The sequence below is a fragment of the Oreochromis aureus genome, linkage group 11 (genome assembly GCF_013358895.1).
Source record: "Oreochromis aureus strain Israel breed Guangdong linkage group 11, ZZ_aureus, whole genome shotgun sequence".
Classification (NCBI taxonomy): Eukaryota; Metazoa; Chordata; class Actinopteri; order Cichliformes; family Cichlidae; genus Oreochromis; species Oreochromis aureus.
In genome coordinates, this window is record NC_052952.1 from 23802736 (window position 1) to 23820321 (window position 17586).

Here is a 17586-nt window from a genome sequence, read left to right on the forward strand (position 1 = left end):
TCACAGCTTATGGCGAATGGGTAAAAAGAATGGTGACGTGTCTAACTACATCACCGATTTTGCTGCAAACTTGAGGTGAATACGACTGAAGCACACACACGCATTACACACTTTAGACAGTTCAGATGTGTTTCTTCATTAGTTCATGTGAATTCTGTGTTAAGATGAATAACACTTGATAGGTTGCTCTGTTTCTTTCTGCATTTCTAACCTCGTTTGCATTTGTGCAGCCAACAGTCAGCAAACTTCTGCTCTTTATACGTGCTGAGATGAATTTGCCTTCTGCCTGTCCTTGCCACTAAACCTGCTTTTTTCCCCCCTCCCTCACCTTTTCTCCTCTGCCTGTCTCTGTTTGTGTGTCTGCTTGCACGTGTCGTGCTTGGTGCGTGTGCGCGCGCGTCACAACAGGAACACTGTGATGGGAGTTAACACAGGGATGAATCAAGCCCTCCTCGGTAACAATCCCCTGGCCACTATCCAAGGTGTGTTTGTGTGTGTGTGTGTGAGAGAGAGAGAGAGAGAGAGAGACATTGAAAGGAAAAAAGGAGAGAGAATAACAAAAAAGAGGAACAAAGCCTGCCTTCAGCACCTCTCATAAACAGAACATAATTAAAAGGTCAAAGCTGAGGTGGAGGTGAGGTGGTGTGCAGTATTATTTCATTTCTTGAGCAGTCTCAGGGTCAGAGAATACATAAAAAGACCCATCTTCGGCAGAAAGGCGGTGCATCTTCCTCCTCTAAAACTGTTAGAGAAGTCATCCTCTCAAACACACCTACACACATAGATGTTAAAACTCAAATGCACACTCTTCAGGACCCCTACATAAACCTTCCTACACTGAAGAACAAGACAAAAATAGCCACAAAAAACTTTTGTGTGTCCCACAAGAGTGACCAGGGAAGAGTCCCAGCTAACGTCAGTTTAGCAGAGCTAGTTTTTAACCTCGCTTCGTAGGGTGACAGCGTGAAGGGGGAGGGAGCTGCAGTGAAAAGAGAAGTGTGAGGATGAGTAATACAGTTAATACATGGTGGGTGACTCAGGTCGCACAGGCTGATTATCGACTGGAGACACGGATGATTGGGCAAACAAGTGTGTTCATCCACAGTTGAGAGAGCTGCAGAGAAGAGGAATAAACTTATTTGTCATACATTATCATCTACATGCGTGAACCCATCCCATCAAGTGTCTGTGTGTGAGTGACGGTGGTGGTTTACGTTAATGTGTGGGCTTGTTTCTGTCTCTGTGCTGTCTCGCTCATCCTTATCATCCTTTTCATCTTTTTATCTAATTATCAAAATATGTTGAGAGTTTGAGGGAAACCCTCAGAAGAAATCTTTTCGAGGCAGTCTGTTTGGGAAGTTCGTCATAAGTCATCTTTCAGTTTAGGTGAAGTTCTTTTTATATCAGTAATTCTAATAGCAGGCAGAGGACTTACAGATTGTTGTCAGAGTATCTAAAGTCAACAGGGGATTTTAATCTTAAAACATCACTGAAAACCAAACGTTATCACCGAAAAGCTAAAAAACTACCAAAAGTGTTCTTAACAGGCTGTAAAGCAGTCAACACATAAGACATTCTGCACTTTAGAGCTGGCTGGTAGCCAAATACTTCTGTTAAAGTGCCCATATTATACTTTTAGTCTTCCTCTTTCCTTTAAAGGGGACCTATTATGTTTATTTCCACTTGCTTTTATTCTCGGACTCCACTTGAGTAGCTTTGCATAATTCACAGTTAAAAATAATCAGCATAAATCAGCATAAATGTACCTTATTTTTGGCCTCAGTGCAGCCCTACTGTTCACCCACCGTCTTGGAAAAAGCGGTTTTATTACCTCTCCCTTTAAGGCCACTCACTTCTTCTCATTGGCTGCCCCTTGCAAACAGAAGATTTAATCAGCGAGCGAGTGGAGCGTTTGCGGTAAACAACACAGAGCCGAGATAGTAGGAATAGTAGGAATAAAGCTTCTTGTCAATGTTCCAAGTAAATATATTTCTAAAGGTTCTATTGGCATGAAATTCTCACCAGATGTCAGTAACAACCCATCCAGTCCACACATGGAAAAAAAACAAACCATAGATGTCCATAAGTTTTGTGTAATAATGGTAAATGACACTGGGTAACAGTATTACTGAAATGTATTTAATACTTTGTACAAAAGACTTTATTGGTGATTGGCCTCCAAACATGGTGTGTATTTTGGTATCCACCGAGTTGAATTTTGTTCTCATATGACCCGACTATAATCTCCCAGCATTTCTCTACATGTTATTCAGCAAACCTTAAATGCTCTTCAGCATGCTTTTTCTTCAGCATTGGAGTCCTGTGTGTAAGCGTGCATACAGGCCACGGTGGCTGAGTGCACTACTTATTGTTTTCTTAGAAACAATTGCACCTGCTGAGGCTCTTGGATAACTCTTCTGATAATTCTTTTCACTCCAAAAGGTGCTCACTGGAACCTTGAGTAGATTAGAAATTCTTCTGTAATGCCATCAGTATGTTCTGCAACAATAAAGTTGCGAAGGGCTTGAAAGAGCTCATTGGTTTTACCCATCATGAGATGTTTATTGTGCGAGACCTTTTTATAGGCCACCAGTTGGGACTAAACCAGATTACTTTCTAATTACTGATAAAGTTTAGTTGGCGTCATGAATTTCCATGCCTTTCTTCACCTGCTTTTCTTCATGTGTTCAATACTTTTTCCCTGTGTCATTTGTCATTATTACACTTAAATTAATTTATGCATTGATGGACTTCTTTGCATGTGTGGATTGGATGGGTTGTTACTGACATCTGGTGAGAATTTCATGTCAGCAGCACCGTTAGAAATATGTATTTACTTAGAAAGAACATCGGTGACACTACTTCTGTGTCTGTGTCTGACAGAATGTAGAGAAGATAGTGGGAAACACTCTCTGTAAACAGAGGGCACAGTTTCACTGTCCCGTGATTTTTGATGTACTTTCGTGTTTTGGTGGGCATGTCAGAGGTGTTAACCAAACAGCAGTCATAACAAAATGGATCAGCTGTCATAGGTGCAGATGATTATGTAGCGGGGGATGTTAAACTGTTTCTGTGTCAATGTTTTACTTGAATGCAGTTACTTTCATCTAGCATGTGAGACACAGTGGCTTGATTTTACTGTCTCGCTCAGCTGCTTCTGCAACTCTAAAATGTTTCATATGCAGGGGCGAAGAACTGAACTTTTATTACTCCATTACTTTTTTTTGAAACCATAACATAACAATAGAAGAAGATGGCAGTGAGACCTGCTGTGATGTACGGAGACGGTGACACTAACAAAAAAACAGGAGGCAGAGCTGAAGATACTCAGATATTTATTGGGAGTGATGGAGATGTAGTCCGAGAGGCAAGGCTGAGATGGTCTGGACATGTGCAGAGGAGGGATAGTGGATATATTTGAAAAGGGATGTTGGAGATGGAGCTGCCAGGCAGGATAAAAAAAAGGAAGACCACAGAGAAGTTTTATGAATGTAATGAAGGTGGAGATGCAGAGGGCTGGTGTGACAGAGGAGGATGCTAATGACAGGATGAGGTGGAGGCAGATGATCCATTGTGGCGACCCCTAATGGAAAGAAGAAGATTATGCTACAGCAATAGACAAATCACAATATAATTACTAACAGGGCTAATGCTACAGTCTTTCTGATTCTCTTTTGCTCTTTACAGCTTAACTCTAAGAGAAGGGCCTATTTACAAATGTTTGTTTTCGCACAGAGCAAACATTAGTAGCTGTACAGGCGGTTAATGTTGAGCAGCCTCAATCAAAGCTGCAGGTTTTGCCACAGTGTCGTGGAATTAATACATTTGTTTAGCATCCAAGCCCAGCCTCAGGGGGTCACCAGCTAGTTCACTCCTACTTGTCCTACTCCTACAGTCCCGAGCACAGATAAATGGGAGAGTTGAGTCAGGAAGGGCCCGATCAAGTAAGTGAGTCCCTCTGCTGTGGTGACCCATTGGGAATAAAGGAGCAATCAAAAAAGCATCCTTGGTTTTGCTGAATAGTACACAATCGACCGCAGATCTTTGGTTTTGTTTTTGTGTGAGGTCTATTAGACAGCTATGCTATTTATGTACGTAACCAACGCTGCCTCACTGTCGACAGAGCAGGGTGAAAATAGGCAGCATGAAAATATAAAAGCGTGCAAACCTATTTCAGTAAATCCGCAAAATAAAATAAGCCTGCAGATGTGCGTAAAATGAGCACTTTAAAAAAAAAGTCTTCCAAGACTGTGCTAAACAGTCATAAACATGAGTGTAATTAAAATTCAGCTCTCTATCTTTGGTACAGCCTGTGCATGAAACAGCCAATCACAGCTCTCCGATCAGCTAAACTGATGCAAACCTGATCCCCTAAGATTAGCTCGCTGAAGATATTTCACAATGTTCGATTATTTTTAACAAGCTTTTACGTCTCGCGCCAGCGTGTTGAAATGGGGACAGACATTAGTTTGAGGTTTTTTGGGAAAGAACATTTTCCTACTTTTTTCTAACAGCCACTTGTGTGAAATGAAATGAGTTCAGGCTCGTTGTCAGGGTGGGATCTGTGCTGCAGGAAGTCATTTAGTTCAGCAGTGGAAGGTGAAGAAGCCTGAGAGAAGGACCACTGTTACTAAACTAAAGATGATGAATCCCCAAAAGAAATAAGAAAAAAAGACAAATACTAAAAGCCAAAACTTAATATAGTATTGATTTTATATTCTGATATACTGTGAAAGTGTCCTCTGGCCATGGTGGGGGATTTTATTAACCTTTTTTCTCTCTCTGCCTCAGCCCTAGCAGCCAGTGGTGGCCACCTACCTCTTTCCACTCTTGAGGGTGGGAGCAAGGTGATGCTGGGGGCTTCCGGGGGTCAAGGGGGGGGCATCCCCTCCTCCCTCTTCCTCAACCACCCCGCCCTTCTCCACATGGGCCAGAATCCCAACGCCGGACTGGTCAGCACCGCCATAGCCAAAGTCTCCCAGCCCTCGCCCTTCCCCTCGGCCAGCAGCATCAGCCCCACACCCTGCTCCCCTTCTCCCTGCTCCAGCCCCGCCTCTTCCTGCTCCTCCAGCGAAATGGCACACAGCCCGCCCTCTCTGGGCGGGGCCAAGATCGAGTGACCCCACCAAGGGCCAATCAGAGAGGAGGAGGAAGGAGGATACGATAACCTCGCCTTTCACACCAAAGCTATCTCTTTCTCTCTCTTGTGCTCTTCTTTCGTTATTTTTCTTTTCCTCAATGGCTCTCTCTCTCCTTCTCTCCCAGTCTTTCGATGCCAAAAATACACAGAATGAAAGAGGAGAGATGGAGGGAAAGAGGTGAAAGAGGGGAGAAGGGAGAGAAAGGAGAAGATTGAAACCAAAAATCTTTATCTATCCAAAAAAAACCAAACAAACAAAGATGGAAAGGAGGCAACGTGGGACCTTTTTGTCAAGAACACGTGATGTCGACACGGCACCTCTCCACTCTTTCTCTTCGAAGGAAAGCAAACCGATGACTCTTTAACGAAGAGATGGTAGAGGTGCACGTCGAAGTGCATAAACCAAAAATGACAAAAGAAAAACTTTACTATATGACAAAGGAATGGCGCAAGGACAAAAAAAAAATGAAGAAGAGGAGGACTTTGCTTTCTTTTTTTTATTGTTGTTATTATTAATAAGAAAAGCTGCGGGTCTGAAGGAAGAGGAGTGGGGTGGATACGTTTAAACCAAAAATTTACCTGAGGAGGCGGCGTTGGAGGAATACACAATGACAAAAAACAAAAAAAACCCAAAAAAATCGACAACCATACCAAAATCACAAATACCAAAAACCAAAAATACGGAGAGAAAAGCTTTATTCAAAGGACGTGTAAATACTGAAGCTATCCAGGACCAGGACTCTACTGCTACTCTCACACAACATACATACACACACACACACACACACATGCACACACACACCAATCCATTCTGCATCGACTCATCATGTCTGCGTCTGCTCATCTGTTTCCTATAGGTTTGCATGTTGGATTACTTTGAGTGATTTTCAAACGTTTGCTGTGTAATAGCTCATATATGATTGTATGATATGTTTGTCAGCCCTGCTGTATCTTCGTGTGTGTTTAAGTCTCTTTACCTACCTCTGGTCACAAGAGCATAGGATAGTTTGACTTTAACTTCATAGCAGGCCTGACATATTTTACACTTTGAGAAGATTTTTTTTCTTTTCTTTTTTTGTTAACTATTTATTAGTGCCATTATGAACGATTTAGCTCCTATTTATTTTTGTATGCTGTTGTAGTGTTAGCTTTGGTGTGTGAGTCATTGTCATTGTCATCGTCATCTTCAGGGTTTCCGCCAGAGCAGAGAACAAAAAGCTGTCGGGTCCAGCTGGGGATTTAAGGTGGCGCTCGGTTAAAGGTGGCGTTCAATGGCTCCTCGCCCGCCGTCGTGCACGGCCTACTGGCAGGACAGCAGGACTGTGTAGGTGTGGCTTCTGCTATTTCTGTGCTGATGGTGAGAAAACGGTAGAAAGGGAGGCACAGTGCGTTTCTTTCTCCTCTTAACATGAAGATAAAATAACGTAGGCTCAGCGGGAGAGCGCGGCTAACCTTGTTTACATAACCAAAAAAAAAAGATCCGAGCCAACAGCTTCGGTCTTTAAATAAGTAGAGTAAAAAGTTGCCCCTCAGTTTGGACCCAGAGATCCCGCGGGGGGCTGGCAATACACTGACGGAAACCCTGATCTTGATCTTCATCGTGCACGTACACAGTCTTCATCTGGCATCTTGTTTTTAATGTGACCCTTCTCTGCAGGAACATACATTACAGCAATGATAAAAACGCTCATCTCAGCCCTCACCAAGTGCCAATAGTTCAAAGATAAAGAGTTGGCACACTGAGTTGATTTCAAGGAGTGACTGAATTTTTTTTTTTTTTTTTTTTCTTATCAAGACCTAAACATTTTCTGTTGTGCTTAATCAGACCCGCTCTTTGCTCGGTCTTAAAGATAACCCATTATCGGTGACTCCACGGCTTAAATGAACACGCCCTGCTAAACTTCACATTCTGAAAATGATGTTTGTAAAGAGTGGTGATCGTTTGGAAAGTATGAAATGAGGCTGTGATTGGAGATTTACAGGAATCACCGTTTGAGATTGAAGGCTAAACAAGTCAATAAAGCCAAGTTTAGTCACAGCTGGCTCTCGTTCCTGCCTCGTCAATCAGCGTAGACGTCCTGACACCTGTTTGTCTAGACATGTTTACTGATATTTGTCTGTTTCCATCATCACCCCATCAATCATTTCATTTTCCACCTCAGACTGCCATTAATTCTCAAATGGAAACCAAAGCATTTTTTCAAGGCTGGGCTTTTCTATAAGAGCCGCAGCCAAGACACATGAACACAATACAGAGACAGAGGTGGAGGTGAGGGGGCGGGGGGAGCTGAGAACAGGAGGCCCCCACTCCCCTCTGCTGTAATCCCCTCCACCCGGCCCGTCCAAGAAACCCAACTCGGGAAGGGAAGCGGGGGTTTCTTTATTTATACGGGGACTGATCCTTTACTGCAACAAAGAAGGGTATGCTGGGACACACTGTAGTGAGGGGGGGTGCGGGTGTCACATCTTTTTTGTTGTTTTTGCTTTTTTTTTTAAAGAGGATACCAAAAATAAACCCAAACCAAATAAAAACCAAACAAACCCAAAACCCAAGGAGCGACAGAAGCAAACCAAAAAGAACCCAAACCAAATGTGGCTGGAGGGAGGAGGACGGGAGGAGGACACGGTGCAGGTGATGAAACAAACAAAGCATCGCCGTGTGTCTGTCTGTAAGCGTCAGGGCTGCAGTGCCAGCCTCTGTCTGAAACTGTGTAGCATGGATGGAGCCGACTTAGAGGAGCAACAGACGGCTCCTCCCCTCCTCTGCCCCCCCCCTCTCCAGCTCAGCTCTCTGGTCCTGGATGGAGCTAAACGCAAATGACCTCACTGAACTGAAATCTTATTTAAAAGAAAAAAAAAATCTGTTTTTATTTTTCTGTTGGTTGGTTCCGATTGTTTTATCTTTGCTGTGTCTCTTGATGCCGTTTTATGTACTGTACTTTAGTGCTTATTATTACTTATTTGGGATAACGTACTCGCTTACTTACTACAAGAGCTATTTTTTTTGTAGTCGTGCTAGAGATTTTTATCAGGTGGTTGGAAAAAATACTGTGAAAATTTAGCTTCCAGATTTTTATTAGATAAAGAAACGGACTGTCTCGGCAGAAAAAAAACTGAAGACGAACACAACAAGCCAAAAACGAAAAGAGTTGAATAGCAAACCTTAAAAAAAAATTTAAAAATGCCAAACCAAATACTGAACCAAACCAAAAACACAAAGCAGGCAGGGACAGATACCGCCTTCTCTGCACGAGGGTGGAGAAATGTGTTGGTCTCAGTTAGTCTGAGTGTGTTTTTCTGTATTTAAGCGGTTAGAAAAATAAAAGGTTAGCAGTGATTTCTCGTCACTAATCCTGAAACCCAAAGACAGCAGCGTGAAACGCGCTCACAGATACAGAACAACACACACAGCGAAGGCCTCGGTTAAGGTGATGTGTTGCGAGTTGGACGCAAACGTATCCAAAGAATATTTGGTTTGATCCGCACCGGAAAAAGACAGTCGACACACGAGAATCGTTTCACAAACCAAGCTTTAGATGTGGGGAGAAGGGGCGCGGTCGCACCTTAAAGGTGAATCCTTTCCTCCACGTTGACTCTTAGACGGAATGTACCTGTTAGTGCTTCTATAGATTTTGTAGAAAAAAAAAAAGATCTATGTTCTACTGCTTACTTATCGCTAATGTATTAAAAAGAAAAAATGCTTACAAAAAAGACTTTGAGAAAAAAAAGATCCTTAAAAAAACATTGATGATAATAACTTGATTTTAGACCAAAAATTTAAACTATCTCTCTTTGGATTTTGGTTTCTCCTTGTTAATCATGATTTAGACTTTTGATTGTACTATTTATTCAGGGTAGGGTTGATTTGTTTGCTTGTCTTTATCTTTGCTATTTATTTGGTAACTTATTTCTATAGGTGCTTTTGTTTTTTCATTTTCCTATTTTGGGGATGTATTTGTCATGTTTTTCTTTTCAAACCCCTTCTGAGGTTCTTTCTTCTGTCTTCAAACCAAATAATACCAGAAATGCAAACGCAGGTTCTGTTGGGGTGGGGATGGGGGGGGCTTATGTGAAGATATTCCCTTCCTTTCCTCATCGAGACGACTTTCCTCTTAAAGGGGAAGGGAAGCACGCGGCGGTGAGAGGTAGCACTGTGCGGACCGACGCTTCATGATTTGCAGGGGCGCAGGTTTTGTGGATGTGCGCCCTCCTTTGTGTCTGGGTGTAATTAAACGAAAAAGTCAGGCTAAAATCCAGCGCCGGTGCAGGGAAAGGATAAATATGATTTGCAGCATGAAGTGTTCTTTGAGGCACAATGCTGCCTCTGTTCTCTATCTTTCTCCACAGGGAGAACACACAAAGCTTTACAGCTACACAACCAAAAACACAAAAGAAGAAGATCAACTAGGGCCAAGGCTTTGCTGTTTTTTACATGATAGAGAGGAAAGAAGGAGGCAAAGGAGAAAGAGGGTGATTTTGAATTCCCAGCTGTAAATTGCCTTCTAACGTCTCACTTTGTCTCCGTTTCTGTTTTTTCTTTCCGTTTCCACTTTTGTGTAAGGTGGTTTTGCCTTCTTTTTAAATTTCCTCCATCCACTGTAGGATGTAAAAGAGAGATAGTTCATCATATACCTCATATTCTTTGATGATAAACCAAATAGATGAATGCTTTAAATCGCGGGGCTCCAGTGGGTATCGGGGTATGGGGATGTGTGGACTGTGTGCTTGTACTGACTGCAAGCGGGCACGGTGAGGTCAAAGGTCATTATCCTTTATGGAAAAGAGGTTTGGGAACAATTTGGGAGGGGACCAAATCCTTGGATGAATTGTAGTTTTGGTGCAGTTTTGGGTTAAAAGGCCCCACTGGTTTACGCTCCAGTCTACACTCACGCACACACATGCCTTGTCCCCCTGAAAACCACCCCCGCTGTCTGTGTTGAGCTTTGAACACAGCCCTCTCCTCACATCTGACCCTCACTGCTGCCGCCCTGTCAAACATGCACTGTGGGCTTAAAGCTGCTCTCCTGACATCAAATCTGCATCTGTTTTAGACTTTATAAAGCTTCCAGGTTTGTGCCTCGGAGCAACTTTAGCCCTCTTTCGCCTTTGGGTCTTTATTGCCCGATGAGGGGGCCGATCTGATCAGTCCACGTGCATCAGGAGGCGCCGTAGGGCAGGTAGCCACGGGGACGGCTGAAACCGTGCTTGCTAGGTGACGCATCCCAACACGTTTCACAAATTTCTGTGTGTATGTGTGTGCTTATGTGTGTGTGTGTTGAGAAAGTGGAAGTTGGAGGGAGAGATGTACACATGATCAAAACATCTGGATTCTTCCTGAGAGTTCGGATGTTTCGCCTTTTTTTTTTCTACTCTCTGTCTCTCTCAAACCTCGGGGTTTGAGGGACCGGGTGCAAAGTGCAGGTCTCTGTGGCGGGGATACCCCCTTAGCGAATGATACCAAAGTCAATGCCCTGCCATGTGACCCAGCGCGATGTTCACGCTCCCAAAAATCCTGACGTTGCAATAACTGTCAAGCATTCTCCTCCATAAAACCTTTACAGCAGTTGTTCTTTGTTTTTAAACACAGTTGCACACTGGAGGGATGAAATCTTCGCTTTCTTGCAGAATGTTAGATAAGCTTACAGTGGCGTGAAAAATATAGACTGTTATATAAAGCCAATGCGGCCATGGTGACGCCAAAGATTGTCTTGTGAAGTTCAGCTGTGAAGCCTCAAGTTTCATATTTTGGCTGTCGCCTTCTTCTTTTCAAAAACAAACCGTCACATAGGCAGAAATGGAAACCGAGGGTGGTTTACTCGGATAGTAGCAACTGTCAGTCACAGTAAATCCTCTAGACTTATTTCTTGCAAATGGAAGAGTCTCCTCCTGCTGGCCATTAGAAAGAATGCAGGTCTAAGGCACTTCCCCCTCCCCTCTGGCTTGACTTTTCAGACCCATCTTTATATACAGTCTTTAACATTTTAACCACGGAGCTTAAGAGGTGTGGGTTGGTGTTTTGTTTTTTTTAACCTGTGGATTGTAGAGGTGTTGAACTGAATCTTTTCTCAGTCACACATCCCACAGTGGAGACGAGAAGCGCTGTTGTCAGATCAGCCTTTGTACACAGTAGATCAAACTGGCTAAGAAAAAAAAAAAAAAGCCGCACAAGAACAGGTTTAGATTTTGCACCAACCTGAAATAGCTGATTGAATTTAATGCAAATGTTAACGCGTCTGCTCTCTGCTGTATGTACCAAAGTGCATTTAAACTGTAGTGCTTCACTTAGCTTTGATGGCTGAGTGCCAATGCAGTGAGCCAGCGTGTGACTGAGGGTAAAGTTGAGAGGATGGTGGTTTATGTCGGTGTGACTTTTCTGTTCACGTTTCTCAACACCAGCTCTGCTTGTGGATGTTAGGAAGGAGTAACTTTGCCTTGTTGCGCGCACCCGTAAAGTGTTACTAAGGCTCCCTATAGCACCATGAGTTATTACATCCTGGAACTTAGAAGAAAGTGAATGCTGCTTCCTTTCTTTATGCTACACCAGTCTACCGACAACCCTGGACTGTAGCTTCAGATCTACCCCACAGTCACGAACATCTTATCTAACAATCAGCAAGAAAGCGAATGAGCCCATTTCCCATCTAAAAAGTCTGACTATTCTTTCAAAATGCGAGAAAGTAGTCAAATTTCGTCGCTGCGCACGAAGCCATGAGAGATGTAACTGCTGAAGAGTGAGAGACACAGCAAGCTGAGCAAAAGAAAGCAATCAGCGACGCTGCCTCGTCTTCCTCTGCCCACTCTCATCCACACCGACACGCTCTTCCTCTCCTTCATCCATCCCTCCTCTCTCTCCCTCTTCCACAATACAGCTTTAATCCAAAGGTTCTCCTGCAACACAGCAAAGCAAGTCAGATGTTAAAGAATAAAACCAAAGAGCTCTAACTTGACCTTCTCTTCTACACAAAGCTTCTCCGCTCCATCCTTCACCTCTCTCTCCCTCGATCTCCGTCCCACCCTTCCTGTTGTCTCCCCTCTGAATCCTTATGTCACCTAGCGAGCCGGTCTTTGAAGCATTAACCTCAGCTATCCAAAGGGAAATAATAATAATGATAATAATTAAGATGATGATGATGATGATGATGAAATGTATATTTTTAAGTATTTGTCATTGGAAAAATAATCTTAAGCTTCTCATAATTATGATGATCACGGTGATGACGACGACGATGACGATGATAATGACGTTTCTCTTGGTATCTTTGTAGCTGTTCTGATCCTTCTTAAGTTTGTGTCCTTTCTGCTCGTGCTGCCAGAGTACTGCTTTAACTACCATCACCTCCCTCCCTCCCTCTGCGCCCACCTACCCCTGCTTTTCATTTGCTTCACCCCGATGTTTGGTCCTAACATCTACCTGTATGACCTTTACCCCTGGATGTTTGTCTAAACCCGTGCGTGTGTGTAAAAGAGAGAGCGGGAGAAAGAGGGAGCTGTAAAACTCCGACGAGGGGAAGTTTGAGATTTTTTTTCTGGAAGTTGTCGGTGGGGCGACCCAGTCTGTTGAATCCACCTGTGTGTGTGTCTGTGTGTTTGTCTGTGTGTGTGTGACTGGGCGGGGTTTGGGTCGTTGGAAAGTGGGATGGGTGTGGCAGAAAAAAAAGATTGTTCTTTGGAGAATAACGAACTCCAACACATGACCTGTTATATCAACTGTAACGTGCTGTTTGCCAACTTCCCAGTACATGTAGCTTTAATTCCCCCTGCCACTACAGTCCGTGTGTGTGTGTCTGAGTGTGTGTGTGTTACTGCAGGTAAGGCTGCGTGACCGTCACTCCTCCCCCTTTTGTGTCTTCCATCCTGTGAGCAGCCGCCCCCCCCCCTCCCGTTCCCTCTCCCCTACTGTCTGCCCCCCTTTATTCTCCCTTGTGGTAGCAAGTTAGCCTTTTACTGTATTTATCTTGAAAACCAAAAAAAAAGGAAGAAAAATAACTGCTTGTTCATTGTACAGTGTTGTTCATTTTAAGTCATTTTTGTAACTGAAAGTGTTTCATTCATCCAAATAAAACAGAAGACAAAAACTGTACAGACGATCCCCGGCTGCCTCTCGTCTGTTCTTCTTTCTGTGTTGAACCACAAGTTTCACTTGGTTTGGCGAAACCTCATCACCGAAACAGGAACTGTACCTCAGCTTGTCATGCTAGGATTTACCCAGAGGAGGGCACTGTTAGATTTGATATCTCTCCTAACAGAGGCCAGCTTACCATCCTCAGCTGACCTCCTCCAATATGGAGGACAACATGTGCCAAACATAAAATCAGTGAATACTTTAAATAGCTGCATGAATTAATCAGTTTTCCTAACCATAAAGTGACCATGTTTCAGATTTTGAAACCATGTGTCAGATTTTGAAACTGAAAAATGTTTCTTGCCATGAGTTTTTCTACTGTTTCTACAGCTTTTCATGTTTTTAGCTGTAAAAGGCTCTGGGGTATTGTCGTCACCATGCCGGGTTGGCAGCGCAAACATGCAAATTTGTGTTATTTGTGATAACACGTAAGAATTTGGTGCATCTGCTAGAAGTCTTGGACAAGTTCAAATCTCAGTGACCTTGACCTCAAGGTCAGAGGTCAAGTTTTCTGAAAACCTTGTGAATGCAATAGCTCAAGAATGAGGCAACGTAGGATTTTGAACTTGATACCAAACATTTATCTACTAGGAGTGCTGAGGGGCAACACTTTGAATGCCACCACTATTTTTATTGCAGGAATTGGCTCATTCATATGGCATGGACTAGAATGTTATCCGGTCTTAAACAAAGATTGACAGCAGGGGTTCAAACAGAGAGTCATTTCCTCCTAAAATGTAAACCATTCAGTGAACTAAGGAATGCTTACTTTAACCAATGACGCACTGTATTTCCATATTTCAGCGAGCTAAACAACATCTGATCATTAAAAAGTCACACATGTCCTTTCTCTTCCTACTTCCACAATACAATTAAATTATATTTCAAGTCAAAATGCTCAATAAACAGCTCTGTAAACAGCTATACATCATAAACACACACACAGAGCTGTTTATTGATTTGGGCTGAAATTTTATTTTGTTTTATTGTTCTTTTATTCCTTTATAAAGTATATTTTGGGTTGGAGCACGGACTGGAGGGTGTAAAGTGCCAGCTTCACCTGATAGTTTAAATATTATTCCTGGCTATAAAATCATCAGGTTACCAATAAAAATCAGGACCACGGTTTAATTTTTTACAAAGCTTTTTGTTATTCTTCATTTAGCCTTTGAGTTATTACCCAAAGTTAAACTATGGCGTGTTTTACCATCACATTTACTAAAAAATTATATGCCAACAAATCACAACAACAGTTGCCTCAAAGCGCTTGAGGCGCTATCTGCAACTTTTTTCACTTTTAGGTCATTGCTGCAATAACAAATGCAGCACACTGGATGGTTGGCGCTTCTGACATAGTGAATCCATCACTTTTCCTTATCTCGCATTATACAAGGATGAATATTTTTATGTTGGTCAGGATAAATAACACATTTGATGGCTGTAGAAACTAGTGCAACAGAGAATCCAGGCTCCGTCCTGTCTTATATCAACGCTGCAGGCTGCTGGTGATGGTGGTGTATTAAACGCCACCGTCCAGAGTAGTCAACATCCAAGTTTTCCAAAAAGAATTCCAGATTTCCATTGTTATAACCGCATAAGAGTTTGCCGGGTTTAAATGCAGTGGGTCCAAAGACTGCGGGCGGCCTTGTCCCTGTCACACAGAGATTCTCAGAATTCTCAGAATCTCTTGATGATATATACTCTAGATGAGATATTAAATGTCTTTACGATTTTACACTGAGTAACAATATTCTGAACTTGTTCCACAATTTGTAGAAGAAGTTTCTACAGATTTGTGAACTTCTGAAAAACTCTACACGATGCCCACGATACTGCTCTTTTCCTAGTGGATGTGCTGAAGGAGGACATGCAGATGGTTGCTGTGACAGAAGAGGATGTAGAGATGAGGTGAGATGGAGCAGGGTGTCCACTGTGATGACTCCTATTGGCAATCTGTCCAGGGTGTACCCTGCCTCTTGCCCTAAGACAGCTGGGATAGGTTTCAGCCCCCCCGCGACCCTAAAAAAGGATAAGCGGTCAAGAATGGATGGATGAAATATGGATTCATGAGATTTTTGGAATAGTTGTATCACATGTGACCGATATAGGATTTTTAAGACTGATACCATAAACAGATTTCACTCAGTGTATTTATTTATGAGTCTCCATTAATAATATAAGAATATATAACAATTCAGTTTAAAGGTAATCTTGCTCTACTGGCACAAGTCATGGATTACTCATTTACACTGTGCTCAGATCAGCTGTTACTGCATTATGTCGCGTTCCTGGATAAATCGGAAGTCGGAAATTCTCAGTTTGAAATTTTTTGTAGAACATCCCCTCAACTTGGATTTACCGCTAGGGAAGTGGAAGTAGACAAGCATACCCAGAGTTATCCACTGTGTGTAAACAGCTGTAAAGATTTTAATCTGTACTGCCACTGTTGTGTATTTGTGACTAAATAAGCCATTTGCATACAGAGCAGGCTCTATCTGTGAATGTGTTTTTAAAGTGCAAAAAAAGAAGTATAATGCTGTATGGCTAGTGACACCTGAAAGGCTCTACCTTGCTAAGAACTAAAACAAAATCCAGTTTTTCCTCACTTTTTCCGGAACGTGTTAAGTCGGGAGTGACGGCATCCGATTTCCGAGGTATCTGGAATGTGTCATAAGTGGGAAGTTGTAGATGTTCATCTGGTGGGCAAACTATGCACCATCAACCTCTACAACATAGTTTATTTTTGTAAGTTTTCAACTATCAGCCATTATAAATACCAACACCGATATTGGCAAATCGCTAATATCAGTGATATCTCAGCACCCGCGATACATCGTTCAGGCTCTACTACTTACTGTATTGTGGTTGTCAGGAGTACATGCTACAAGTAAGAGAGAGTAAATCTATTAAAGTTGCAAGTTAAAGTTTCAATTTCTATTTGACACATTGTTCTATGACCTATTATCCATATTTTTCATGCTGTAGATAATTAGTATTTTCAGTACTGAGCCATATGCTGGTTATTTTAACATCCATCAAATGCTTGGGGGGGAAGAGCCATCACAATTTACCACAGGTGATTCCTTTTTCCAGCTTGAACCAGCATGCTATCAATCAGCTGATGAATAAATTGATTAATTGTAGCAGATCTAAACCATATTAGTTACACATGAAAAAAAAGTGGGTCAAAACAACCCACTGTCTTGAGTAAAACCGATAAAACTTAAAAGCATCCTCGGCACACCGGCTCAAACTGGATCTATTTAATGCCGGTGATTTTCTGAGTGAGACGAGCTCATGTAGGCGAGGGCTGCAGACTCTCATCATATGTCCCCACACCCTGAAGATAAGTTCTCACCCAGCACACTGGGAGGTGGGGAGGAGACAAGAAGTCACGTCATCCTCATCTCTCCCTCCATTTATTTTCTCTCAGCTGCGTCAGGGGACAGCTGCTAAATGACAAACAGCGCTGCATACATTTGGCCTTCCCCGATCTCGTTTCCTCATCCAGAAGTGCATGTGTTTGTCTCCTCGTCTGACTCTTTTGTTGTTTCTTTCCTCGTTCTCCTCCTCCTCCTTCTCATTATTCCTCTCCCTCTCTTGTTAACTCCTCTCCTTGAGTCTGTCTCCCTCTTCCTCTCTCCTGCTCTCCCCTGCTGTGTGGCACAGTAGGTGGATGATTAGGTAGGATGCTGGAGTGTGTAAGTGTGACAGCTTTCAGACACCCACCTCCGAGTTGAGTCACGGACGGCGGTGGTGAGCATGTGATCCTATCACCAGGGTGACTCGGGTAGATCTGTGTTGCTGTGTTGTCGCTTCGATACGTAATGTTTGTTCTGCTCCAAAATGTCGACTTCTTGGAGGTAGCTGAGAAATCGTATTTATACATCTAAAGAACATGAACTTTGTTTCTGATCGTTCATTGCAAATACGGTTTTTAAAGGCTGAGTTTTCTGTTCCACTGCTTATTCGAGGTTATTGCATTTAACAACTACCTAACTGTTTCTAACCCACTTTCACAATATGCCTATAAGCATTAAGAACCCATTTATATAGACTTAGATCCATTAGTCTTTGGATGATGACACAATGTTTACAGTTTTTGTCACTGTATGTCATCAGAGGGGATTTTAAATCAAACAATAAAGATGTTATTGTAGTGCAGACATTCAGCTTTAATTCAAGGGGTTTGACCATTTTTATACTTAGTGTCTCCATTTTTAGAGGCTCAAAAGTTAACTGTACACCTGACTGAGAGTTTCATGGCCAGGTCAGGCTAGTTTGTTATTTCGTGATAAATTAAGCAGACAAACAATCTGGAGTT

The 17586-nt window shown here is 42.6% G+C and overlaps 1 protein-coding gene across 5 annotated transcripts in view; it reads left to right on the top strand.

Moving 5' to 3' along the window:
- The window catches only part of pou2f2a (POU class 2 homeobox 2a), a 64062-nt gene extending 56884 nt beyond the window's left edge, over positions 1-7178 (top strand). For 4 of the 5 annotated variants that reach the window (XM_039619003.1, XM_039619005.1, XM_039619004.1 and 1 more), the window contains 3 exons: positions 7-75; positions 409-482; positions 4792-7178. In XM_039619003.1, coding sequence (XP_039474937.1) covers positions 7-75; positions 409-482; positions 4792-5120 — 472 coding nt within the window. In that variant the 3' untranslated portion in view covers positions 5121-7178. The remainder of the gene's footprint in view (positions 1-6; positions 76-408; positions 483-4791) is intronic. The other variant, XM_039619006.1, reaches the window with a different exon arrangement.
- The last annotated feature ends 10408 nt before the right edge of the window (positions 7179-17586 follow it).